Genomic DNA, 25,025 nt, shown 5'->3' on the forward strand with positions numbered 1-25,025 from the left:
TGAACGGACTGACTCGACACAGCTGACCGGGTCTATGCACAGCTGGAGATCACAGGCTAAGGACCAATTGAACGGAATGAACGGATCTTTTCACCGAATGGACCGGAATGATCCGGTTTTGCCCACCACTATGTGTGTTTGGTAGGAAGGGTTTTTTATCGTCTACAACAGGGGTGGGCAAACTACGGCCCGGGGGCCACATGCGGCCCGCTAAGTGTTTGAATACGGCCCCCCCGTTCTTTCCAAAGTATTATCAATTTCATTATTTGATGTGGTCTGTTGTTTACAAAGTGCTCCTGAAAAAAGGGACACAAGCACATAATAATAATAATGATAATAATAATGGCTGCACAGTGGGCGAGTGGTTATTGCGCAGACCTCACAGCTAGGAGACCGGGGTTCAATTCCACCCTCGGCCATCTCTGTGTGGAGTTTGCATGTTCTCCGCGTGCATGCGTGGGTTTTCTCCGGGTTTCCTCCCACATTCCAAAAACATGCTAGGTTAATTAGCGACTCCAAATTGTCCATAGGTATGAATGTGAGTGTGAATGGTTGTTTGTCTATATGTGCCCTGTGATTGGCTGGCCACCAGTCCAGGGTGTACCCCGCCTCTCGCCTATAGACAGCTGGGATAGGCTCCAACACCTCTGCAAGGAAAAGCGGTAGAAAATGAATGAATAATAATTATAATAAATGTATTTATAAATTTGTAAATAAATGTATTTATAAATGTATAAATAAATGTATTTAATTTATTTAAATTTATATATATAGTCTGGCCCCCCATCAATTTTTTTTAAATCAATGCGGCCCGCGAGTCAAAAACTTTGCCCACCCCTGGTCTACAAAATCCCTACTGCTCTGGGCGGTATCCTGGTCACGTGGCATGGGGCGGCTCATTCTTACGAAGGTGGGGGTCTCAGCACACGACACAGACTTGTTTTTGTTGTTACAGAAAATAAAAAGTTAAATAAGAACAGGCGCCCCTACCTCCAATCTAGTAATCAGTTTTGAAACATGTTCAAAGATATAAATGCGAAATAAGTTACGTGTGAACAATTCGATGGATCGAAGAGCCCATCCCTCCCGGAAATACGTCACCAGGCTTTTTCCACGCGCGGGGTTAAATGAAGACGCTCTTAAGCAGCATTGTAACAAAGACGTGAACAAACACAAAAACAAGCAGCCTGAAGTGAACTTTGTAAACATGGCGACTCCACCAAAGATTGCCCGCGCTTTTTTCCAAGAGTCCGAGCATACCGTTAAACCTCCCCCGCCGAATCGAAAAGATTTCAATCGAAGGAAATATCGGCGAGTTCATCTTTTATCATCTCAACGAATGGCATCCATTAGTCGCAGGGATCATTTAGTCTACATTTCTATACTATACGATTGATGAAGTGATGACGTCACTGGTCATCCTCAATGGAACCGAGTCAGAAGGTGACTTCTTGTGTCTCCAGCGGTAGAGAAGTCCACCTTTGTGCGTGTCCTTCAGAAGGGTGGGAGGTCATTCCAGAACCCATGGGCAAGTGGTGCAACGTTTAGCAGGTGAGGGGAAATGCCTTTGACAGACACGTCTTTTCAAAATAAATGACAAACTTCCCCGCCAGGAGCTGACCTCCTCCCAGAAGAGCGGAGGAAATTTGCTTCACATGCCTTATGACAAAACCGGTGGTTGGTCCTACACCTCCCAGGTAGAGAACTGGACTCTATCACCAAGCATATCCATACAAACGTCGTATAACTCCTCAGAATTCCCAAAACAAGCGCTAACTGTGTGTGTGTGTTGCGGTACTGTACGTGTTCATGGTGTGTGTTGTGCGCGTGTAGGTACGTGTTTGCGTCCAACCCGTCCGAGCGTGGGAACCTGAGTGAGAGGGAATGGAGTGTCTACCAGGATTGGCACAGATGGTTGCTGAGCAACTTTGAGGAGGACATCTCCTTGGACGCCCTCATTTACCTGAGATCTGAACCGCAGGTAGCTTAAAGAAGAACCCGTCGCGTGTCAGGCGAGTCGGCTTGTTCGCCCGTCGGCCGTGTATGCAGCGTCTGATCCATCATGGGAGAGAGGAGGAGCGTGGCCTTCCTGTGGAGTATTTGGAGCAACTTCACCTCAACCATGAGGAGTGGCTCGCCCACGGGACGCTGAGGTGGGGACGTGCACACCAGCGAGGACCTCCAAAAGGATGGCCTCAAACAGGAAGCCATGGTTGATCAGGTGACTTTGGGACATTTCCATCTTGGTGGTCTCGTTGTGCCTTTTCTTAGCTCAGGTCAAAGCACTTTGACCGTGCTCTCCTCCGTCTTTGGGGGCTTTCAGTGAAAGCTGAACTGCTGGGCTGCTGCACCTGAACGCACCGTAAGAAGATGGACTTGAAAGGGTCATGTGTGTCCATCCATGAGGTTTCAAAAGTCTGACAAGTCATGTTTGTTCTTCTTAAAAGTCTCCGTGGAAGCTAGCAATCATTGTAGGCTTTAACGTGAGCCGTCAATGTTCAACACGTGAACACGCCGCTTGCACCCCACCAACACGTGTCCGAGGACAGCAGAAGTGCTTTCTTCAGCTGCTGACCTTGGACCCGGGCATGCGGGACCACCGGGAGGCCTGGACTCCCCGAGTCCGGCCCTCTGCTTTGTTTGTTGCTTCTAGGATTCCAAGTCAGCGAGGGAGGAGGAGAAGACGGCAAAGTCACGAGTCGGCAGACGGCAGGAAAGCAAGGCACGGCTGTCGTGTCGGACTTGTACACTTTGATGAGACGTATGGAACACAAATGTTGGCAGAGTTAATGCAAGCCAGACTCGCGGGAACATTAACTCAACCACGTGAACAGGGCGAGCGAGCGAGGGACAGAGAGAGAGAGAGAGCTCGGTGATGTGTTCAAGTCTCTCCACCCGAGGAGAACGTGTCCCAGTCTTTGCCAGTCTCGCCGGTCCCGGTTCCGGCTGGGTGCAAGTCAGAGGAAATCCTCTTTTGTGTAAGTTTGGATGTTGGCAGCCTAATCCTTTAAGACGTGTCAGCAGACTCCAAATGCTGACGTGAAGTTGTGATGTGACTTCAGCGTTGAGACGGGACTTTTCTTTCCAGGCTGATTGTGTCAGAAGCCGGAAAGCCTTTCCACAGCAGGATGGGCTTCAGCGAGCTGCTGGAGGAGGTGAGGAATCGCACCATCACTCCAGCCTGCTAAAGATGATGCTCCTTTCCACAATGATGGCTGTTGTTCTCATCGTTACTGCTCACTACTGGGGGGGGTACAATGAACAAAGATGGCCGTTTGAACAATGCAGGTGCGTTTGGGAATGTTGATTGTCCCGCACTGGGATAATCGGCCACATAGTCGGAGGCCAAGTCAACTGCTGTTGTGATGATGGCGTGCGTGACGACGGCTAATCGGGAACTAAAAGGTGGTTGGCATGTTGGCCACAGTCAGGCGTGGAAGATCTGGGTTGGAATCTCTGGGGAGTTTCTCTTGCCCAAAGCCCCCCGGGACGGGATAGGCTCCTGCGTACCTGATCCGTCCCTGAGTGGCCCCCGCGTCACGCTCGTCATCACACAGCTGAGCACTGAGGTGCTCCATGGATTTATGGATCATGTATGTACACAGCCAACGTGGGACATCTTACTCATACGGTACACATACGGCCGTGGTCCAAGTCTTGGTCCTTCCTCCCGTCTTCTGGTTTCACATGTTGGTCACACCTCAATGTTTCCCGCCATCAAACATGTCAATGTTACACAGCACGCCACACCGTCATGTGCACATCTACAGCCATGTTCATATGGACATGCAGGTGGACATGGACATCGGGGTGGAGGCTGGTATGTAGGTGGACATGGACATCGGGGTGGACATGGACATCGGGGTGTGGAGGCTGGTATGTAGGTGGACATGGACATCGGGGTGGAGGTTGGTATGTAGGTGGACATGGACATCGGGGTGGAGGTTGGTATGTAGGTGGACATGGACATCGGGGTGGAGGTTGGTATGTAGGTGGACATGGACATCGGGGTGGACATGGACATCGGGGTGTGGAGGCTGGTATGTAGGTGGACATGGACATCGGGGTGTGGAGGCTGGTATGTAGGTGGACATGGACATCGGGGTGGAGGTTGGTATGTAGGTGGACATGGACATCGGGGTGGAGGTTGGTATGTAGGTGGACATGGACATCGGGGTGGAGGTTGGTATGTAGGTGGACATGGACATCGGGGTGGACATGGACATCGGGGTGTGGAGGCTGGTATGTAGGTGGACATGGACATCAGGGGGTGGAGGTTGGTATGTTGGTGGACATGGACATCGGGGTGGAGGCTGGTATGTAGGTGGACATGGACATCGGGGTGGAGGCTGGTATGTAGGTGGACATGGACATCGGGGTGGAGGCTGGTATGTAGGTGGACATGGACATCGGGGTGGAGGCTGGTATGTAGGTGGACATGGACATCGGGGTCTGGAGGTTGGTATGTAGGTGGACATGGACATCGGGGGTGGAGGTTGGTATGTAGGTGGACATGGACATCGGGGTGGAGGCTGGTATGTAGGTGGACATGGACATCGGGGGTGGAGGTTGGTATGTAGGTGGACATGGACATCGGGGTGGAGGCTGGTATGTAGGTGGACATGGACATCGGGGTGGAGGCTGGTATGTAGGTGGACATGGACATCGGGGTGGAGGTTGGTATGTAGGTGGACATGGACATCGGGGTGGAGGCTGGTATGTAGGTGGACATGGACATCGGGGTGGAGGCTGGTATGTAGGTGGACATGGACATCGGGGTGGAGGCTGGTATGTAGGTGGACATACAGAAGATAGGAGATGGATTCCAAAAGAGGTGAAAGGTAAGAGCGGTTTTGAGTAAAAGTGGGCGTGTCGCTCCGGCATCGTGTTACCGAAGATGAAGTGTTGGTGTTGAGTCGGACGTGTGCTTGCCTTTTGGGGTCCCCAGATGGGCGGTTTTGGGCGGTACCAGTGGCTCCACGTGACTTTGATCAGCCTCCCGGGCCTCCTGATGGCGAGCCAGAACCTTTTAAACAACTTTGTTTCCGGAACCCCCTCCCACCACTGCAGCCTGTCGGCCAATCACAGCCTCCTGCAGGTGCGTCTTGTCGTGGTGTCGGGTGGGGGCGCGAGGGGGCGCGAGGGGGGGCGAGTGTAAGAAGGTGGCGTGTTTCAGGTGGAGCAGACAGACGCGCTGAAGGCCTTCATACCTCTGGACTCCTCGGGAACACGCCTGGACCGCTGCAGCAGGTGGGACTGGATGTTGGCGGCTGGCGGGATGCGGATGGCTAAAGGTTGAAAGGTTGGCTTCTTGCAGGTTCGTGACCCCTCAGTGGCATCTGCTAGCGGCTAACAGCTCTGCTAACACCAGCCACCTGCACACGGAAAGCTGCTTGGACGGATGGACCTTTGACCGCTCCGAGTTCCTCGCCACCACTGTTTCCGAGGTCACAAGAACACACCCAGTCAAACCAAAGCAGGTCTACCTGCCAGGGCGGACGGGAAGTCCAGACCCGAATGCCGTGGACGCCTAGAGCATCCCCAGCTTGAAGGACGATGTGTCTTCTCTGTCCTCAGTGGGAGCTGGTTTGTTCGCTGCGTCCCCTCAAGCAGATGATCCAGACCATATATATGGGCGGAGTTCTATCAGGCGCCATCGTGTATGGCGGCCTGTCTGACAGGTGAGTGGCAGCGTTTGGGCATTCTCCCGTTGGTCAGAAGGTCTCCATCTTGGCATGTTTCCCTCAGGTTTGGCCGGCGGACCGTCCTTGTTTGGTCCTACCTGCAGTTGGGCATCCTCGGCTGTAGCTCCGCCCTCTCGCCGTCTTACTCCATCTACTGCGTTTTCAGGTTTCTGAGCGGGATGGCGGTGTCGGGGGTCATCCTGAACTCCGTCTCCCTGAGTACTGCCCGTCCTCCTTAGCGTTTCGAGCGCCGCTAGCATGTCTGCGGTCGGTCACGCCTGCTGTTTGTCGTCAGAGGTGGAGTGGATTCCGACCAAAGCCAGGACGCTGGTGGGCACGCTCACCTCCTTCTTCTTCACCTTTGGTCAGCTGATCTTGGCGGGCTTGGCTTACTGGCTGAGAGACTGGAGGAAGCTGCAGCTGGTCGTCTGCGCTCCCCAGTTCCTGTTCTTTGCCTACAGCTGGTGGGTCTCCGCACGCGGGTCTCTCTTTGGAACCGGTCACATGACCAAAGTCTCTCGCTGCTCAGGTGGTACTCTGAGTCGGCGCGATGGTTGGTCCTGAAGCGGAAATCGGAGAAGGCGCTGAAGACCCTTCACCGAGTGGCTCGAATCAACGGCAAACAGGAAGTGGTGGACAAGCTGACGCTGGAGGTAGCGTGTTGTCGTCATGCTTTGGTGCGGCCGGGCAGAGGTTGACTCGGCTTGCGTGTGACCTCAGGTTCTTCACTCTCACATGAAGAAAGAGATGGAGTCCTCTCAGACCATGATGACCGCCTACGACTTGGTGAGGACTCCGGGAATGAGGCGCATTTCTGTGTGTCTCATCGCAGTCTGGTCAGTTTTTGAAGACGAGTTGACGGAGACCACCGCTGGAGAAGCGGCCACCACAGTGATGGTGCTTTCTCTGCAGGTTCTCAACCAGCTTTGCGTATTATGGCTTGGCCATGGACCTGCAGAAGTTTGGGGTAAGCTAGCCAAGGAGACCAGCCGGGACCGTCCTTCAAATGTTGAGCGGCTTTTCATTTGTCCAGCTGAGTATTTACATGATCCAGATCATCTTTGGAGCCGTGGATTTCCCAGCCAAGCTTGTGGCTCTGGGCATGCTCAGTTACCTCGGGAGAAGAGTGTCTCAGGCCTCGTGCCTCTTCATGTCCGCCCTCATCATCTTCGCCAACATCTTGGTGCCGACAGGTAAGACGCAGCAGCGCACGCTGACCATCGTTGGAGTCGCTAACCGCTTGGTGATGCAGACATGCAGACCGTCAGAACCACGCTGGCGTGTCTCGGTAAGGCCTTCCTGTCAGCGTCCTTCACCACCGTCTATTTGTACACGGGCGAACTTTACCCCACCATCATCAGGTACCGCACCATCAGCGCCGCCTCGCCCGCACGCCTCATGACTGACGCTGTGTGTGTGTGTGTGTGTGTGTGTGTGTGTGTGTGTGTGGTAGGCAGACTGGAATGGGTCTGGTCTCCACCATGGCCAGAGTTGGCAGCATGGCGGCGCCGGCTGTTCTCATCCTGGACGAGGTCAACTTCATAGTGAAAATCAGTCTCTCGAATGGCATAATGGCCGTCTTTCCCTAGGACGACACAGATGCCGTGGAAGGATAGCCTGGCCTTCCTGCAGATTGGAAGACCACCACGGTCATCTTGGTCATGCTCTTCCCTTGAAAGCAGACGTCCTGTACATAAGAGGCGGCAAAGTGCGGCCCGCCGGGCGTTTCCCGCCGGGCGTTTCCCGCCGGGCGTTTCCCGCCGGGCGTTTCCCGCCGGGCGTTTCCCGCCGGGCGTTTCCCGCCGGGCGTTTCCCGCCGGGCGTTTCCATGGTCCTTTTCTTCTTTGCATCCTTGACCAGCCTGTCACGTGACCTGCAGTGCTGTGGCATGCTTGACAGGCCAAAATAGTCACAGGCAATCGGTGGCTTAAATATTCCTGCTGCAAGGCATGCTGGGTAGCTTGTAGTACCAACATTTTGTCGCATTTTTGCTTGATTGGCAAATATGTTGATGGGGTTGTCAGGATGAGTTAGCATACTCTCGATGTTGCAGCCAGACTACCCTGCATGCTTTGCGGGCATTTTGAACTCACTGTTTTCAGTTACGTTTAGCTCTTAGTTGTTTTATGTGATGCGTTAACTTCGTTGCACCGTGAGCAAGTATGTTCTGATTGATGCCACCAAATGTTTCACCTAATGTGGCCCGTGAGTCCAAAAGTTTGGCGCCCCGATACAGAATAAGACTTGAGTCTGGGGGTCAAAAGCAACATCTCAGCACCTTTGCAGTAAAGCCTGCTGACGCGACACGTTTTCAAAAAAAACGCTTCGTTCATCACAGCCGCTTAAGACGACCGATTCTCATTCTGAAAATATGCTAATCTATACCGTAACGCTTATAATTAGTAAATGAGTTATAATTACCTAACCACTACTCCTTCCATCCTCAACAGGACTGTACCTCATTTGTACTTGCTCAATGAAGTCAAATATCAAAGGCATTCACCAGATGTAACCCAGACGTCACAAGGGGATGTGTAGTATTCTCCACTGGTCACTAGGCGGCAGTCATGTACACCATTTATGGGACCACCAGAACCAGGAACTTTACCAAGACACCTGAGTCTATATTATGTCTACTATATTGGGGAATTGGCATGTAAAGATAACTATAGGGGTGTTATTTCATGTCTGGGCAGCTCTAATGTTCAAGCGTATTAAGAAGGTTTTCTCTGCTCTAACAATGAAAATATTCCATTTGCAAATAAGGAAATTGACTTATCACAGACCTGGAAGCAGTAGGTGCTTCCTCACCGACTCATGTGCAAGGTCGGTTTGGTTATTGGACGGTGGAAAAGCATGCGTGTCACATCCAAACTAAGACTACTCTCCTGGCCCCCCAGGTGTTCCCTTCACTGCCCAGCGTGGTCTATGGGGGGGCGGCTGTGGTAGCCTCAGGCTTTGCTTGCTTCCTGCCCGAGACGCTCAACGTTCCACTGCCAGACACCATCCAGGACGTGGAGGAGAGATGGTGAGCAGCGGCGCTTGAAGGACATTTGGAGGTCAGCCATCGTGTGACAAATGTTCTCTCTGAAGGTCTGGCAAAGGCTCGGCCTACCAGAAGACAAAGGCAGCATCTTCAGAAGATGAGCAAGCGGTGTCCTTCAAAGAAGTGAAGGAACTTGAAGGAAGTGGCCTCAACGCTCTTTGACACGTCCCGCTTTGAAACATTCCTGCTCAATCACTGATTTGATGGTAAAAGGAATAAAACACATTTTTAAGATTCCATCCATCCATTTGCTGTACCGCTTATCCTCACGAGGGCCGCGGGCATGCTGGGATGGCTTTTACTTCCTCTCAAACACATGAAACCATAAGCTTGGTGAAAATAACACGTCACAGTCACACGTGAAGGTCCTTTGGCTCCACATGGAATACAATAGAAGTCGAAGGCAAGCCCTTTTGAAATGTTTTGAAAAGAGGCCATTAGGGCTAATAAATAAAGCAACATCCCAGGACTAAGTAGGGGATAGGATGAACCACTGTTTAAATGATGGGAGATTTGTCAAGGAAATGGAAAAATAAACGTCAATATTTTTGGTCTGGGTGCAAATACACGTGGACCCTTAAGTGTCTGATTCCTTACACCTCGATACGTCATATTCAAAATGGTTGTCAAATAAATAGGCGTACTGGAATGCGCGTCAATCATTGCTGGATTTAAATGCCATTTTCAAAGTGACGAACAATCGGATGCTGGCAGATGTTGTGTTTCGCAAAGACGAACGCTCTCGGTGACGTCATGATACTTCCGCCTCTGAGTGGGTCCTTTTCAGTCTTTCATTTGACTGACAACCTCGCCTACCACTCGCGGGGCGTTTTTCCCCGCTATCTTTCTACGGGGGCGGGACTGTGCGGGGTTGGTTGCACAGCGAAAGAAAATGGCGGCTGTGGCCACTGAGCCAGGAGCTGCGGTGATTCTGACAACAGCGACGATCGACGACGGCCCACCGGAACCGGGGCCCACCGGCTCGGGACGCGCAGGAATCTCCCACGAGGCCGAAGGGGTGCTGCAGCCGGACCCAGCTGTGGAGCTGTCCGGCCCACCATCGGGAGATGGTGGGGACGGGGAGGAACGCCGCCATGTCAGGCCGGAGCTAGAGCCCGGGGCGGGAAAAGTCCTCTGTGAGAACGCCACGAACGATGAACTCATGAATAACTTTCCACTGGACCGGGTCGGCGCCGAGCGGTTCTCCCCCGGAGTGCCGGGGGGTCCGGAAGCTGCTTGGAACGTGTCTGCTCAGGCGGCGTACGGCAGCATCATCGCGCAGCCCTCCGTCGTCTTCCTGCACTCCTTCCCGGCTCCCCCGCCCGGTGCCGAGGCTGGACTGTCTCTGGTGGAACCGGCGGAACCGACAACAAACGTGACGACGGACCGTGTTGAGACCGCCGGCCGGGAACGAGGCTACACGGCTTTGGTCCAACCCGAGCGTAGCCCCTCTTCCGGAGAAGACTCCATATTGGACGGTACCGGGGATCCCGACGGAGGGTACGTCAAACACCCGGCTGGTTCTGATCAATTGCAATGTTGCGGCTTACGGGAACCGCCCCCGCCATGCCGGTCCCCGGAGCTGGACGTAAAACCGGAGGAAATCCCCACACTGCCGGGAGCTGCTGGAGAAGAGGCCACCTCCGGTGGTCCGCGGCTCGGCTGCGTGCAGAACCTGAGCCTCGGCTCCGAAGTCCGGGTCTGCTTGGACCACGTCATCGATGACGCGCTGGTTGTGTCGTTCCGACTGGGCGAGAAGGTGTTCTCCGGGGTTCTGATGGACGTCTCCAAAAGGTAAAGTCGTGACGTCATGGCGGCCTGTGGATCCTTTCAATACATTGGGCTGCCTACGTTTAATAACAGGGCAATGGAATGCACCGTCCAAATGACGTCATAAGTGTGTAATACACACGCGTGTATGTCACACCCGCAGACATACAGTATACACACACGTATATCACTCATACAATCCTGCATAAAGCGTACACACACATACAGTATACATGCATCATATATATATATACATATATATATACCGTATACACACATCATACAGTATATCATATATTCACACATAGGCATACACACAAATACAGTATATCATACACTAGCACATGGTATACACACAAATACAGTATATCATACATTCACACCTAGGTATACACACAAATACAGTATATCATACATTCACACCTAGGTATACACACAAATACAGTATATCATACATTCACACCTAGGTATACACACAAATACAGTATATCATACATTCACACCTAGGTATACACACAAATACAGTATATCATACATTCACACCTAGGTATACACACAAATACAGTATATCATACATTCACACCTAGGTATACACACAAATACAGTATATCATACATTCACACCTAGGTATACACACAAATACAGTATATCATACATTCACACCTAGGTATACACACAAATACAGTATAACATACATTCACACCTAGGTATATCATACATTCACACCTAGGTATACACACAAATACGGTATATCATACATTCACACCTAGGTATACACACAAATACGGTATATCATACATTCACACCTAGGTATACACACAAATACGGTATATCATACATTCACACCTAGGTATACACACAAATACAGTATATCATACATTCACACCTAGGTATACACACAAATACAGTATATCATACATTCACACCTAGGTATACACACAAATACGGTATATCATACATTCACACCTAGGTATACACACAAATACGGTATATCATACATTCACACCTAGGTATACACACAAATACGGTATATCATACATTCACACCTAGGTATACACACAAATACGGTATATCATACATTCACACCTAGGTATACACACAAATACAGTATATCATACATTCACACCTAGGTATACACACAAATACAGTATATCATACATTCACACCTAGGTATACACACAAATACGGTATATCATACATTCACACCTAGGTATACACACAAATACGGTATATCATACATTCACACCTAGGTATACACACAAATACAGTATATCATACATTCACACCTAGGTATACACACAAATACAGTATATCATACATTCACACCTAGGCACCTGGGCAGTGCATGCCCATTTTGTGATTTATGCACACACAGAAGTCAAACGGTGCGCCAACTAGTCTCCACGTTTTCCGGGCGTGCCATAACTACATGGGATAAATGAATGACATACATTCCCACTGGGAATTGCAAGTCAAGGTGGGGGCAGAATGTGTGCACGTGTAAAAACCTTTCCTCCTCACCTCCGCCGGTCTGTGTGTGGACTCGCCAGCGGCCACGCCTCCACCCGCTGGGACAAAGACGACGAACGACCGACGGGAGGGTTCACTCTGTCCTTTCGTTCCGCTATAGAACCAACACGCCCAGGTGTTGAGACAGATGTTGGCAGAGAGAGCATGCACATGTCAATCCACCGTGTCCTCATCCACTTCCTGTCTATTTCATCATGTGATTCACTCAATCATCCTAATAGGCCACGCCCGTTTCAGTTTGAAGGCGCGGAAAGCGACGGCGGGCGTCACTAACAGTTGGGCAGGGATCGGTTTGGGGTTCATGTGTGTGTTTCCTGGGATTGACTGGAGACCAGTGCACCCCCAGTCTGCTAGGATAGGCTCCAGCACACCTGTGACCACGTGTCAGCACTGTGATTGACAGGCCATACACTCCGCCTCCTGCTAGTGTCGGCCGTGCATGTCATCATTCATGGAATCAAATAAGGTCATCCGCCTCAAGCGTCAAGCAGGACCATCTTCTTCACTTCCTGCTCGTCCGTAGCATCGTCCATGTTGTGGGAGGGGCCTTTGGCCCCATGTGAGGAGCCCCCACCGTGCCGAGATTGGGGCAATCCACCTCATGAAAGCTTTGCGGACCCCCAGAGTAATATAAAGCCACTGACTTCATGTCCTTGGTTCCGTGCTGGCGTGGTCATGTGGAAGTATCCCAGTTGCTCCTGATGCCGCGTCATCCCAGGTGGAAAACATCTGGCGTTTGCGTTGCTAAGCTTGTCCTATTGTGTGTGCAGGTTCGGACCGTATGGAATTCCCACCCCTCAGATGTCGGTCACGTCGGGAAGCAACAGTGAGGGGTCCCCAAAGCAGGAAGTGGCCAACGGTGACACGCCTCCTTTGCCTTGGACGACTAAGCCGCCGCCGCTGTTTCAGGAGGGGGCGCCGTACCCCCCTCCCCTTTTCATCAGAGACACCTACAACCAGGCGTTACCTCAGCCCCCGCCTCGTAAGATCAAACGACCCAAACGGCGTTACCGGTGCGAGGAACCGACGTCCATCATGAATGCCATCAAGCTCCGCCCCCGCCAAGTGCTGTGCGACAAGTGCAAAGGCGTGGTTACGTCAGCAGGGCGCCGGGGCCCGGTGGATTTGAGGGGCGAGGAGGCTTCACGCCGACGGAGGCCAGCCGAGGGGCCCATGTCCTCTGAGGTGAAACGACTGCGGGGCGACGACAAGGGGGGCCGCGGCGGCGCTTCCGATAGACGCACGCCATCAGGGATACGCGTGTCGGCTTCATCATCCTCCGCTGGCCGCATTCTGAGGGGTGTGGCTTCATCCTCTGCCACGCCCGGCGCCATGCGTCTAAAGCTGAACTCTAAGAAGGTTCTGGCGAAAGGACCCTCCTCGGTGGATGGCGCCAAGGCACGCCACGTTCTCAAGAAGCTGGCAAGGAACTCGCCACCGGCGCCGCTTCGTAGCACCAAAGACGAGAACCAGAACCAAGATGGGGCCAAGGCCACGACCCGAGCTGCTGCTTTACAAAGCCACAACCAGAAGGTCCACTTCACCCGCCGCTTGCAGCACCTTAACTCCGCCCTCGTCAGCCCGACCTCGCACACGGCGCTGCCGCCTCGAATGCGCGTCAAACCCCAAAGGTATCGTACCGACGACGCTCAGGCTCCCTCTTCTTCCTCTCCGCCTAAACACAGCCCTCGCTCGGCAACCTCAAGCCCCGCCCCCACGTTGAGCCTGGTCCAGGTCCCGCCCCCCTCCCTCAGCCCAACACCGCCCCCCTCTAATTGTGCTGCTGGGGGTAAGGAGGCTCCTCCTCCTCCTGAGCCCCGCCCCCCACCTTGCTGCGTCACACAGACGGCAGAGCTCCCTCCCCCTGAAGACCCGCCCTCCTTAGTGCCTCCGTGCCCCTCCTCTTCCTGTCCTCCTTGTGTGGAGACGCAGGTTGGCGGCGAGGAGGAGGAAGATGAAAGAGGTGAACTGAAAAGGCGTCGCAAGTCTTCCACATCCTCCTCCTCTTCCTCCTCGTCTTCGTCGTCCTCCTCCGTCTTCTCCAAGTCGGTGTCCAAGTGTTTGCTCCCCGACGGTCGTACGGTGTGCGTGGGCGATATCGTCTGGGCCAAAATCTACGGCTTCCCCTGGTGGCCGGCACGCGTGCTGGGCATCACGGTGGCACGGCGCGCCAACGCCGTCATGGCCGTGCAGGAAGCGCGCGTGTCCTGGTTCGGTTCGCCCACCACCTCTTTCCTGCCGCTGTCGCAGCTCTCGCCCTTCCTGGAGAGCTTCCAGTCCCGCTTTGACAGGAAGAGGAAGGGCCCGTACCGCCGCGCCATTTCCGAGGCCGCTAGTGCCGCCAAACAACTGACGCCCGAAGTGCGTGCGCTGCTCACCCAGTTTGAAACGTAGCGCTAGCTCAGGCCACGCCCCTGACAGACTGACCCTTGCAGATGGGGTCTGGGTCTGGTTCTGGTTCTTGTTGGGTTCCTCCTGTAGGTCAAGGGGTGGGTTGCTAGTGTCGGCAGCAGGTCCCCGTTGGACGTCTGGTTCAAGTCTGCGCTCGCTAGGCACAATCCAAGCAGCCAATCACGTAGAGTCTTTGGGCCGAGCTTAGTCGGCACAAATGATGGAAACGTTGGACAGTTGGTCTCCGGATGTGGTTCTGGTCTCCTGGTTCCAGCGGGACACGTCAGTGGTCTGTCCTGTGACGGTGGGGAGCACATTGAGACTAAAAACCCATCAAAGCTGTGAAACGCTTCACAACCGAGGTCGGGGTCCCAAAGGGTGTCAGGACCGTGTGAAGAGTCCTGGATCAGGTCCACGGGGTCCCGGGACTGTTTTGAATGAAGTCCGTGTGATTGGCTCGAAATTCCGACAATGTTGTGATGTCTCACTCTGTCCCTATTTGCCCGTCCCAGACCTCGGTCCTTCGTCATGACGATGGTGATGGTGATGATGATGATGGTGATGATGATGGTGGTGTCTTTTCCCTCTCTGTTTGTCTTCTTCTTGACTTTTGGACTCTTTTTCCCGTCTGTTTGCAGATCAGAGATTCTGAGCAAAATTCTGAACAGCATTTGTGTAAATGTTTTTCCTGATGTTTGAACCGAATAAAAGTTGTCTTGGAATTCTGGTCATTTGAGCTTTTCTTCTCCTGTGCCGATCTTCCCGATGGACCCGCTGTCAGACTTTCTTACCTGCAAACAGATGTTAGACGCTAGATGTTCCATGGTAGATGTTCCATGGTAGATGCTAGATGGTGCGTTCAATGTCAGCAGCAACCAGAGTGGGAAAACACCAGCAGCTAACTGACAGCACGTTAGCATGTTAGCACGTGACTCGGTCGTGACGCAAGTGTTCACTGGGACTCTTCTAGGCAGGTTTTGGGTGACTTGGGTGCCGTTGCTGGTCCGGTCCCGGTCCAAAAGACCTGAACCAAGTCCACGTGATCCTTCCCCTGGCATGCACTGCAGCAGTGGCGTCCGAGGCGCCGTGTGACATCGTAACCTGTCTGATGATGTCATCAGTCACCAGTGTGTCTTTCTTTGCAGCTCCGCCTCTCTGAAGAGCTGCTGACGTCCTGCGCTGCCATTGGTCGGCTGTCAATCACGGGGATTCGATCAATAATGACAATTGAGGTCTTTTTCTAAAGACGAAAAGAAGAGAAAGAGCAGCTTCATGGATTGCCTCACTCGCGGAAAGCTTGTGATTGGAGGAAAGTGGAGAGGCTCCGCCCCCTTGCCTCACCTGTCTGGTCCCCTTTAGATCAGCTTGTTAGCCTAGCATAGCACGGGGACTACAAGTATGGCGCTTGTTTGTAGAAATGGAGCGGAAGTGCAATAAAATGTTGCATGTTGTGAAATGTGCTTGATTGCTTGCTTCCTTTCACCAAAGGTGATATCAGTCCCTCATCAATTAGTCATCAATTACTCATCAATTATTCATCTATTTACAGCCCAGCCAAGTGTAATCATTGATCAGACGACACGCCTCAGCAGACTAATTGATGAAGAAGTTTGTGTTCCAGGTGAAAGTCCACACAGACTAAGAAAAGATTATTCATCATCGACTGGAAAACGCCGCCGCCGCCGCCGCCACTTTCCCGTGCTTGACATGGCTGCCGGTCAGACGCAAGACGACCGCAAGGTAACGTCCATATTGATTATTGCCTGCGGACGCAATGAACCATGACCAATGATGTTTTTGCCCACTTGTGGACCGGCAAAGTCCTGAAGGCTTTGCTGTTTCATGTCCCCGTGAGGAGCATGACCCATGAAGAAGTATCGATATGCTGATGTTCTTCTTGAGGAGGACAAGTCTTAAAGCTAAGTCATGGAAGGAAGGATCAGGATGTTCAGGCTCTGGTCTTCCGAGGTCACCGTGACTCTTGGTTGATCATTAAACCTCAAACGGGACCATCAAAGTCCACAGAATATGGACACCATACCGATACCGGTCCAGTGAACATTTAATGTGGGTTCTGGCACAGCTGTACCGCTGGGTTACCGACCCGGTGGTGTCACATGACCAGAAGTGAGCTTTGGTATATTTGGAGTCTTTGGACGGACATGAATCGGTGTTTTGTCTTATGTAGTCCACTTTGTCCTAAGTCTAGATGAGCCTTGGAAGGCAGAAGATGGCCTCCCATGGCATGTGTTCTTTCTTCTTCTATGGTTTGGGGGGCCTTTACAGCGCCACACTTTGGTGCTCCTTGTGTATTACACCCTCTTCACCACAACCACTTACTCATCACACACAGCCCGGATGCTCATTTTGGTCTCACTGGCAATACCCGACACTAAAATACACTAGTTACTAAAGAACCAAGGCGCATGCGTTTAGAGTAGTTACTAAAGAACCAAGGCGCATGCGTTTAGAGTAGTTACTAAAGAACCAAGGTGCATGTGTTTAGAGTAGTTACTAAAAAAACAAGGAGCATGCGTTTAGAGTAGTGACTAAAGATCCAAGGTGCGTGTGTTTAGAGTAGTTACTAAAGAACCAAGGCACATGCGTTTAGAGTAGTTACTAAAGAACCAAGGCGCATGCGTTTAGAGTAGTTACTAAAGAACCAAGGCGCATGCGTTTAGAGTAGTTACTAAAGAACCAAGGTGTATTTGTTTAGAGTAGTTACTAAAGAACCAAGGCACGTGCGTTTAGAGTAGTTACTAAAGAACCAAGGCACGTGAGTTTAGAGTAGTTACTAAAGAACCAAGGCATGTGCGTTTAGAGTAGTTACTAAAGAACCAAGGTGCATGTGTTTAGAGTAGTTACTAAAGAACCAAGGCACGTGCGTTTAGAGTAGTTACTAAAGAACCAAGGCACGTGCGTTTAGAGTAGTTACTAAAGAACCAAGGCACGTGCGTTTAGAGTAGTTACTAAAGAACCAAGGTGCATGTGTTTAGAGTAGTTACTAAAGAACCAAGGCACGTGCGTTTAGAGTAGTTACTAAAGAACCAAGGTGCATGTGTTTAGAGTGGTTACTAAAGAACCAAGGCACATGTGTTTAGAGTAGTTACTGAAATAGGAACGACTAAGGCACATACATTTAGAGTAGTTACTGAGGAAGTAATGAGTGGTGTTTGGGGTTTGTGTAAAGAATGTGATCTGCTGAGAGGAAGGCCCACAGTAAACGGAAGCACATGTCAAGGATAAATTCTTGCTTTTATTCCATCATCCATTTGCTACCGCTTATCCTCACTAGGGCGGGGGCATGCTGGAGCCTATCCCAGCTGTCTTGGGGGAGAGGCGGGGTCTTCCCATCTCCTGACTGTGAATCCAAATATTAAGCTTTGAGGTTTGTGTCCAATCAGAGTCGGGGGCGGAGCCCGGCGTCAAAGAAGGGGCCAATAGGAGAGGCCAACGTGTCCACAGACATGATTTACACCATCGAGGACGTCCCCCCCTGGTACTTGTGTATTCTACTGGGACTGCAGGTACCCACAACTCGGACCAGACCGCTAGAGCTGATTCCGGGCTGACCTTTGACCTCTCATGTCCCACGTGTCCTCAGCACTACCTGACGTGTTTCAGCGGAACCGTGGCGGTCCCGTTTCTCCTGGCGGAGGCCATGTGCGTGGGCCAAGACCAGAACACCATCAGTCAGCTGATCGGCACCATTTTCACCACGGTGGGGGTCACCACCCTGATCCAGACCACGGTGGGAATCAGGTGACACTCCTTATACGGATTCCGCTGTCCTGGACGACGTGCGGAAAAGCCCTGAAATGTCCCTCCATGTTGTTCTCCTGAAGACTGCCGCTCTTCCAAGCGTCCGCTTTGGCCTTCCTCGTTCCTGCACAGGCCATCCTGGGTCTGGACCGCTGGACTTGTCCCAGCCAGGGTGGGTCGCTTCTTCACCAGCATCCCCAATGAGCCCCCCAGCAGCCCTGAACGCCACTTCACACACAGCGTGCGTGTGTGTGTGTGCGTGTGCATGCGTGTGTGTGTGTGCGTGCGTGTGCATGTTTTCAGAGGAGATTTATGGGAATTGGAGTCTCCCACTTGACACGTCCCACGTGTGGCAACCTCGTATCAGAGAGGTTAGTAGAAGTTGATGTCTTGACATTTCATGTCTTCTTTTATTGTTGCCATGGTGACATGTGGGCGTGGCCAAATGGTATTGATGGCAGGCTTTGGCGCTGCCCCCCCCACACAGCTGGAATATTCTCCCCCCAGCGGGAAAGTGTCCAGGAGTTGCAAATAGACCTGGAGATACTTGGAATGTTGCTCTTATTAGTATGCTATTATTATGAGTATGCTATTATTATGAGTATGCTATTATTATGAGTATGCTATTATTATGAGTATGCTATTATTATGAGTATGCTATTATTATGAGTATGCTATTATTATGAGTATGCTATTATTATGAGTATGCTATTATTATGAGTATGCTATTATTATGAGTATGCTATTATTATGAGTATGCTATTATTATGAGTATGCTATTATTATGAGTATGCTATTATTATGAGTATGCTATTATGAGTATACTATTATTATGAGTATGCTATTATGAGTATGCTATTATGAGTATACTATTATTATGAGTATGCTATTATAAGTATGATATTAATATGAGTATGATATTATTATGAGTATGCTATTATGAGTATGATATTAATATGAGTATGATATTATTATGAGTATGATATTATTATGAGTATGCTATCATTATGGGTATGCTAGTGTTATTTTCCCTCCATATAATATGGATATATATGAAATAGATCCATCCATAGTATCCGTCCGCAGCGGGTCGGCATCCTTTCGTTTGTCTTGCAGATTCAAGGAGCCATCATGGTGGCGAGCGGCGTGGAGGTCCTGATCGGCGTGCTGGGACTGCCAGGAATCCTGCTGGAATACATCGGGCCGCTCACCATCACGCCCACCGTGACGCTCATCGGCCTGTCCGTGTTCACCACGGCGGGAGAGCGGGCGGGGTCCCACTGGGGCCTCTCAGCACTGTGGGGCTCCCCTCTCATGTCAATCCCGGATTGCGGCGTTGCGGTCGCGCATCAAGTGCGTGTTTGTGTCCTTCGCAGGTGTATCCTCCTCATCGTCCTGTTCGCTCAGTACTTGCGGACCACTTCACTTCCTGTTCCCGTCTACAGCAAGACAAAAGGAGTCAAGTTCACGCGCGTCCACATCTTCAAAATGTTCCCCGTAAGAAGACCCCCCCCCACCCCCCCACTGAGCCCAGCGTGTGAGCCCAGGTGTCGTTGCAGATCATCCTGGCCATCATGCTGGTGTGGCTGCTCTGCTACATCTTCACCCTCACCGACCTCCTGCCCACCGAGCCGGGACGCTACGGACACAAGGCCAGGACGGACGCCCGTGGGGACATCATGGCTTCTTCTCCCTGGTTCAGAGTTCCTTACCCCTGTGAGTCCCTGCAAGGTCAAAGGTCACAGCTCACTGTAAGACTGTGGCTTGCCCCCCGCCAGGCCAGTGGGGGGTGCCTGTGGTCACGTTTGCGGGGGTGTTGGGCATGCTGAGCGCCACGCTGGCGGGTATCGTGGAGTCCATCGGCGATTATTACGCCTGCGCTCGTCTCTCCGGAGCGGCTCCGCCTCCCGTCCACGCCATCAACAGGTGAGACGGGACCTGATTGGCCCCCCGTCCAGGTGTTGGATGTGGTGCGTTTGTTTCAGAGGAATCTTCACGGAGGGACTCTGCTGCATCATCGCTGGCCTTTTAGGGACCGGGAACGGATCCACCTCCTCCAGCCCGAACATCGGCGTGCTTGGCATAACCAAGGTAAGCTCGGCCCCACCCAGGCCCCGCCCAGGCCCCGCCCAGGCTGGCGTAGCTTGGATGTCTGTCGGTGGTGTGTGCAGGTGGGCAGCAGGCGAGTGGTCCAGTACGGAGCCGCCATCATGTTGCTGTTAGGATCCGTTGGGAAATTCACCGCCCTGTTTGCGTCTCTGCCGGATCCCATCCTCGGAGGAATGTTCTGCACGCTCTTTGGTGAATGTTTACTCTCTGATGGGCGCCACGCACGGGGGGAGACCAAAGTCATCGCCGAGGCGTAGCAAAGCCTGCGTGCGGGAGGCGGCGAGCGGCGGCGACACGGGCGAGCGATGCGTTCACATCCAGATCCAAGTCTTTGATCGGCTGTCAGACGTGGAGGGAATGCGGGGGGGTCAAAGTAGACGAGAGGAGGAGAAGCGGTCGCTGCGGGTGGAGTTCTCTTGCCAGGATCGGATCTTGCCAGGATTATCCGTGTTGCCAAGCTGCTGCTTTCTCTCGCCGTCTCCGTATTCTTGTTTCCAACGTGGAATCGCCGCGGGAAGCCGACATGGGAGGTGTTATTTTGACCGTCAGGGACGTAGCATCCTGATTAGCATCCCGTCTGCTCGTCGGTCGGCCAGTGAAACTCCCTCTGATGGGTTCTGGTCCGGATGGCGTTGCAAGCTAGCGTGCACACCATGACGTGCACAAACCTCACGTGCGGCTCGGCTGGACAGCGACTGGCCATAATCGTCCCGCCGCGCAGCTTCCGTGGAGAACGAGGCCGATGTGGCCCCCCCGTGTTGGCGCCCGTAAGACCGGGACGTCCATTCCAAGCGGAACCAGGAAGACATGTTGGCGTGTGTCCGGCAGGCATGATCACGGCCGTCGGTCTGTCCAACCTCCAGCTGGTGGATCTCAACTCGTCCAGAAATCTTTTCATCCTGGGCTTCTCCATGTTCTTTGGTCTGACTCTGCCCACGTATCTGGACACGCACCCCAACTCCATCGACACGGGTATGGGAGTCCACGGAGAAGGTGAGCTGCAGGTCTGATCAAGATCACGCGTGTGCTTGCAGGTGTGGCAGAACTCAATCAAATCCTGACGGTCCTTCTGTCCACGGAGATGTTTGTTGGGGGTTTCCTGGCGTTCTGCCTGGATAACACCATCCCAGGTGACTTGTGGTGGTCCGCCCGCCTGGAGTTGCTCGGGTGCTGATCTTTCCTCGTTGTGTGCTGACAGGTTCCAGACGAGAACGCGGTCTACTGGAATGGAGAGCTCTGTCTTCCTCGTCCGCCTCCTACGACCTTCCTGTCGGGATGGCTCTGATCCGGCGGGTGCGCTGCCTCCGGAAAATTCCAATAAGCCCCACCTTCACAGGCTGGACTCTGTCTGAAGACCCGCCCCCTTCCGGTGAAAGGGAGGAGCAAGGCGGAATGGGGGCGGAGCGAGACGTAGACGAGGAGGAGCTTGGAGAGGAAGAAGCCGACAAGTCAACCAAAGTCTAATCGCCACGTTTTCTCATTTGACCCTTGACCCTTGACCCTTGTACGTATGTCCCGTGGAAATAAAGCAGCTGCTCCCCATGGTGGATGTCACCTCGGGAGGGAATTTAACCTTCAAATGGTCATTTCCCAAACGCTGCCGTGAGCTGAGATTGTCCGTGTGGTGCAGGTGACCGAATCAAACGCTCCTTTTTTCCTCCTGCCTGTGACGTTAAGGCCCTGATCTCCTTGGAAACTAACGAGGACGACGTGGCTCCAGTTTGATCGTGTGGAAGTGCCCTTGGGCATGATGCTGAACCCCCAGGTGCTCCTGATGCCGCGTCATCAGGAGCAAACGTGTAGTACCGTGACAAACGTGTAGTAACGTGTAGTAACCTGACAAACATGTAGTAATGTGACAAACGTGCAGTAACGTGTAGTAACCTGACAAACGTGTAGTAACGTGGAGTAACCAGACAAGTGTAGTAACATGACAAACGTGTAGTAACGTTTAGTAACATGACAATTGTGTAGTAACGTGACAAACGTGTATTAACATGTAGTAACCTGACAAACGTGTAGTAACCTGACAAACGTGTATTAACATGTAGTAACCTGACAAAAGTGTAGTAACCAAACGTGTAGTAACCTGACAAACGTGTAGTAACGTGTAGTAACGTGACAAACGAAGCTTTGAAAAAGGTTTAAAATGCAGGAAGTAAGTCTAAACTGTCTGCAATGTTCGTGTACGTTATTTCTTTGGCATTATTGTTATTCCATATTTACGACGAGTAGTAAAGCGAGTCGGCACGCTTCACGACACCCGATTTACGGCAAACAGCTGATCGGAAGTGGAGAAGAGGCTGCAAGTGCGCATCGGAAAATTGTAAACGGGCAGCAGTCGCTATCGATTATTGGTCAATATCACACTGATCAGACGTGAAAGGAAATGAGTCGAGCGGAAGTGAAGATTGACTTCCGGCCCGGCAGCGTCCAACTGCTCCAGGTAACACGGCGACCATCTGATATACGGATATATTTCTCCAGTTTACCATTGTTGGTGTTATCACGTGATGCCCAACGCGGTCATCTCCGCTCTGGAAGTCGGCCGTGGGAGAAGGAAGACGCCGGCGCGGTGCTGCTACATTTCCGGGTTGAAATGGAGTCCTGATCGAAGTGTTTGTACGTCAGGAGCAGGGGGCCGTGCCCGCTCCGAGGGTCCTGGTGACCGGGGCGACCGGGCTTCTAGGCCGGGCCGTCTACCGGGAGTTCCAGACCCACGACTGCTTCGTTATTGGAACGGCATACAGGAGGGCCAGACCCAGACTCCTGCGGTGTGACCTCACAGACGAGGACGCCGTCCGGGGACTCCTCGACCATTGCAAGGTACGGCGCCATCTACTACGTCTATAGCATATCTGCTACATCTACATCTACATCTATATCTACATCTGTATATATGTATATGTATATCTATACACTCTATACTGTACGTCTACACTACAGTATCTGTCTACCTGTACTGGACATCTACATACGTTAGACGTAGTATAGGGGGTATAGCGGGTACATGTAGTACATGTAGTACATGTACATACAATATAGGGAGTATCTAGGTTATAGCATGTACTGTACATGTACGGAGTATCTAGGTTTAGCATGTACTGCACATGTATGTACAGTATAAGGAGTATCTAGGTATAGCATGTACTGCACATGTATGTACAGTATAAGGAGTATCTAGGTATAGCATGTACTGTACATGTACGGAGTACCTAGCCTGTGTAGTATCGGGAGTACATGTAAGTGTATTTTACCTGTGCTGTACTCGGCCAGCCCGACGCCATCGTCCACTGTGCGGCGGAGCGTCGTCCCGATGTGGTGGAGCGACACATGGAGGCGGCCGTCAACCTGAACGTGCACGCCACGAGCGTGCTGGCCAGAGAAGCGGGTGAGTAGGGATGGCGTCCTTGACCTTGGCGGGGTGATGTTGACCTTGAAGGTGGCGTGTGCGGACACAGCGGCGTTGGGAGCGTTCTTCCTGTACATCAGCACCGACTACGTGTTCGATGGAAGGAACCCCCCCTACGGAGAGGACGACGTCCCCAACCCGCTCAACTTGTACGGGCGCAGCAAACTGGAAGGGGAGAGAGAGGCGCTCAGACGCTGTCCAGGTTGAGCGAGCTGTCAATCATCGCCGTGAGCCATCGGCAGGCGTGGATGGCCGAGTATTGACGGACGCCGGTGGTGTGTTCAGGTGCGGCCGTGCTGCGGGTGCCTGTGCTCTTCGGGGACGTGGAAACGCTGACAGAGAGCGCCGTCACGTCGCTTTGGCTAAAAGTCCAGGAGGGGGCGACGGAGAGCTGCACGCTGGATCATTCCCAGCAGAGGTTCCCCACGCACGTCCGAGATGTCGCCGTCGTCTGCAGAAAAGTTTGCGAGAGAGCGAGACAGGTGTCGCATGGACCCAACCCCGTTTAGATCTGATTGCTAAGCTTTGAAAGCCAGTGTTGATGATGACGACGATGATGATGATGATGATGATGATGATGTGTGTCCAGGACGCCTCTGTCAGGGGAATCTTTCATTTTTCCGCCAAGGAGCAGATGACCAAATACGAGATGGCGGTGGCCATGGCGAGGGCCTTCAATCTGCCGTCCAGCCATCTCATTCCCGTAAGAACAAAGATGTCCTCGCCCTGCCGCCTTCTCCGCCATTTTGGTCCGTTCAACCTCTTTCCTGTGTGCAGCTGACGGAGCAGCCGGCGGCGGCGGCGGCCCTCCGTCCCGTCAACAGTCGCTTGGAATGTTCTCGTCTGGAGCTGATGAACCTCAGTGTGGAACCACGACCTTTCACCTCCGCCATCACTGACTGCCTGTGGCCCTTCACCCCGGACAAGCGCTGGAGGCAGACTGTGTTCCACTGACACACACGCACACGCACACACACACACACACACACACACACACGCCCTACCTGTGCTGAGAGGAGAGTTAGTTATGAGGACAAAAGGTTCCAATGCTAATCTTATGAAGAAGAAAAGCGATCAGTAAGAAATGATTGACAATAAAAGTACTTATTTATTGCAAGTAAAATACACATTCCATACACAATGAAAGTACTTATTTATTGCAAGTAAATACACATTCCATACACAATGAAAGTACTTATTTATTGCAAGTAAAATACACATTCCATACACAATGAAAGTACTTATTTATTGCAAGTAAATACACATTCCATCCAGTCAAAGGATCCCTCAAGGACATCCTGAACCTGGAAGTACCACCACT

At 52.1% G+C, this 25,025-nt stretch overlaps 5 protein-coding genes across 9 annotated transcripts in view; all 5 read left to right on the top strand.

The window, feature by feature from the left end:
- ik (IK cytokine) overlaps nt 1–1,162 on the top strand; it is a 6,580-nt gene extending 5,418 nt beyond the window's left edge. The window contains exon 20 of the mRNA XM_058086617.2: nt 1–1,162. This exon is cut by the window's left edge and continues 587 nt beyond it. The gene's annotated coding sequence lies outside the window, so the exon portion shown is untranslated.
- A 1,072-nt stretch (nt 1,163–2,234) lies between these two features.
- Nucleotides 2,235–9,309, top strand: oatx (organic anion transporter X). Of its 4 annotated transcripts, none has more exons than XR_013625194.1 (17): nt 2,236–2,761; nt 2,835–2,978; nt 3,089–3,155; nt 4,949–5,098; nt 5,177–5,250; nt 5,318–5,447; nt 5,578–5,681; nt 5,749–5,903; nt 5,980–6,148; nt 6,214–6,337; nt 6,405–6,520; nt 6,597–6,651; nt 6,718–6,877; nt 6,937–7,045; nt 7,142–7,216; nt 8,585–8,712; nt 8,778–9,309. XR_013625194.1 is itself a non-coding variant. In XM_078787747.1 (17 exons), the coding sequence occupies exons 1-17, from the start codon at nt 2,589–2,591 to the stop codon at nt 8,890–8,892; spliced, it is 2,052 nt and encodes a 683-aa protein (XP_078643873.1). In that variant the 5' UTR covers nt 2,238–2,588; the 3' UTR covers nt 8,893–9,309. The 4 variants fall into 4 exon arrangements, 3 of the variants coding, with proteins under 3 accessions (XP_078643874.1, XP_078643875.1, XP_078643873.1); XM_078787747.1 differs by having other exon boundaries at nt 2,238–2,761; nt 7,138–7,216; XM_078787748.1 differs by having other exon boundaries at nt 2,235–2,761; nt 6,718–7,045.
- Nucleotides 9,310–9,589: 280 nt separating this feature from the next.
- pwwp2a (PWWP domain containing 2A) lies at nt 9,590–15,884 on the top strand. Of its 2 annotated transcripts, none has more exons than XM_058086609.2 (2): nt 9,590–10,230; nt 12,801–15,884. In XM_058086609.2, the coding sequence occupies exons 1-2, from the start codon at nt 9,623–9,625 to the stop codon at nt 14,422–14,424; spliced, it is 2,232 nt and encodes a 743-aa protein (XP_057942592.2). In that variant the 5' UTR covers nt 9,590–9,622; the 3' UTR covers nt 14,425–15,884. The 2 variants fall into 2 exon arrangements, with proteins under 2 accessions (XP_057942592.2, XP_057942590.2); XM_058086607.2 differs by having other exon boundaries at nt 9,590–10,524; nt 12,801–15,882.
- A 162-nt stretch (nt 15,885–16,046) lies between these two features.
- On the top strand, nt 16,047–21,961 carry slc23a1 (solute carrier family 23 member 1). The gene is made up of 14 exons (XM_058086610.2): nt 16,047–16,161; nt 17,826–17,948; nt 18,026–18,183; nt 18,267–18,355; nt 18,487–18,554; nt 19,300–19,481; nt 19,560–19,680; nt 19,743–19,899; nt 19,962–20,109; nt 20,169–20,274; nt 20,355–20,484; nt 21,121–21,264; nt 21,327–21,422; nt 21,491–21,961. Exons 1-14 carry the CDS (start codon nt 16,129–16,131, stop codon nt 21,754–21,756), a joined length of 1,821 nt encoding a protein of 606 aa, XP_057942593.2. The 5' UTR covers nt 16,047–16,128; the 3' UTR covers nt 21,757–21,961.
- Nucleotides 21,962–22,550: 589 nt separating this feature from the next.
- Nucleotides 22,551–24,978, top strand: mat2b (methionine adenosyltransferase 2 non-catalytic beta subunit methionine). Its single transcript, XM_058087887.2, has 7 exons — nt 22,551–22,738; nt 22,924–23,118; nt 23,569–23,683; nt 23,754–23,906; nt 23,990–24,186; nt 24,294–24,407; nt 24,482–24,978. The coding sequence occupies exons 1-7, from the start codon at nt 22,682–22,684 to the stop codon at nt 24,656–24,658; spliced, it is 1,008 nt and encodes a 335-aa protein (XP_057943870.2). The 5' UTR covers nt 22,551–22,681; the 3' UTR covers nt 24,659–24,978.
- Nucleotides 24,979–25,025: the final 47 nt, after the last annotated feature.

Source organism: Doryrhamphus excisus, linkage group LG21 (assembly GCF_037039965.1).
Source record: "Doryrhamphus excisus strain RoL-2023G ecotype Guam linkage group LG21, RoL_Dexc_Guam_v1.1, whole genome shotgun sequence".
Taxonomy (NCBI): domain Eukaryota; kingdom Metazoa; phylum Chordata; class Actinopteri; order Syngnathiformes; family Syngnathidae; genus Doryrhamphus; species Doryrhamphus excisus.

What these genes read in the sequence shown, in the direction of transcription:
- oatx (XM_078787747.1), top strand. Translation starts at nt 2,589, where the DNA reads ATGCGGGACCACCGGGAGGCCTGGACTCCCCGAGTCCGGCCCTCTGCT. An exon ending in TATGGCGGCCTGTCTGACAG is followed by an intron (nt 5,682 to 5,748) that starts GTGAGTGGCAGC and finishes TGTTTCCCTCAG; the next exon opens with GTTTGGCCGGCGGACCGTCC. An exon ending in CCTGAACTCCGTCTCCCTGA is followed by an intron (nt 5,904 to 5,979) that starts GTACTGCCCGTC and finishes GTTTGTCGTCAG; the next exon opens with AGGTGGAGTGGATTCCGACC.
- pwwp2a (XM_058086607.2), top strand. Translation starts at nt 9,623, where the DNA reads ATGGCGGCTGTGGCCACTGAGCCAGGAGCTGCGGTGATTCTGACAACA. An exon ending in CTGATGGACGTCTCCAAAAG is followed by an intron (nt 10,525 to 12,800) that starts GTAAAGTCGTGA and finishes TTGTGTGTGCAG; the next exon opens with GTTCGGACCGTATGGAATTC.
- slc23a1 (XM_058086610.2), top strand. Translation starts at nt 16,129, where the DNA reads ATGGCTGCCGGTCAGACGCAAGACGACCGCAAG. An exon ending in AGACGCAAGACGACCGCAAG is followed by an intron (nt 16,162 to 17,825) that starts GTAACGTCCATA and finishes GTGTCCAATCAG; the next exon opens with AGTCGGGGGCGGAGCCCGGC. An exon ending in CCCGTCCACGCCATCAACAG is followed by an intron (nt 20,110 to 20,168) that starts GTGAGACGGGAC and finishes CGTTTGTTTCAG; the next exon opens with AGGAATCTTCACGGAGGGAC.
- mat2b (XM_058087887.2), top strand. Translation starts at nt 22,682, where the DNA reads ATGAGTCGAGCGGAAGTGAAGATTGACTTCCGGCCCGGCAGCGTCCAA. An exon ending in TTTGCGAGAGAGCGAGACAG is followed by an intron (nt 24,187 to 24,293) that starts GTGTCGCATGGA and finishes ATGTGTGTCCAG; the next exon opens with GACGCCTCTGTCAGGGGAAT. An exon ending in CGTCCAGCCATCTCATTCCC is followed by an intron (nt 24,408 to 24,481) that starts GTAAGAACAAAG and finishes TCCTGTGTGCAG; the next exon opens with CTGACGGAGCAGCCGGCGGC.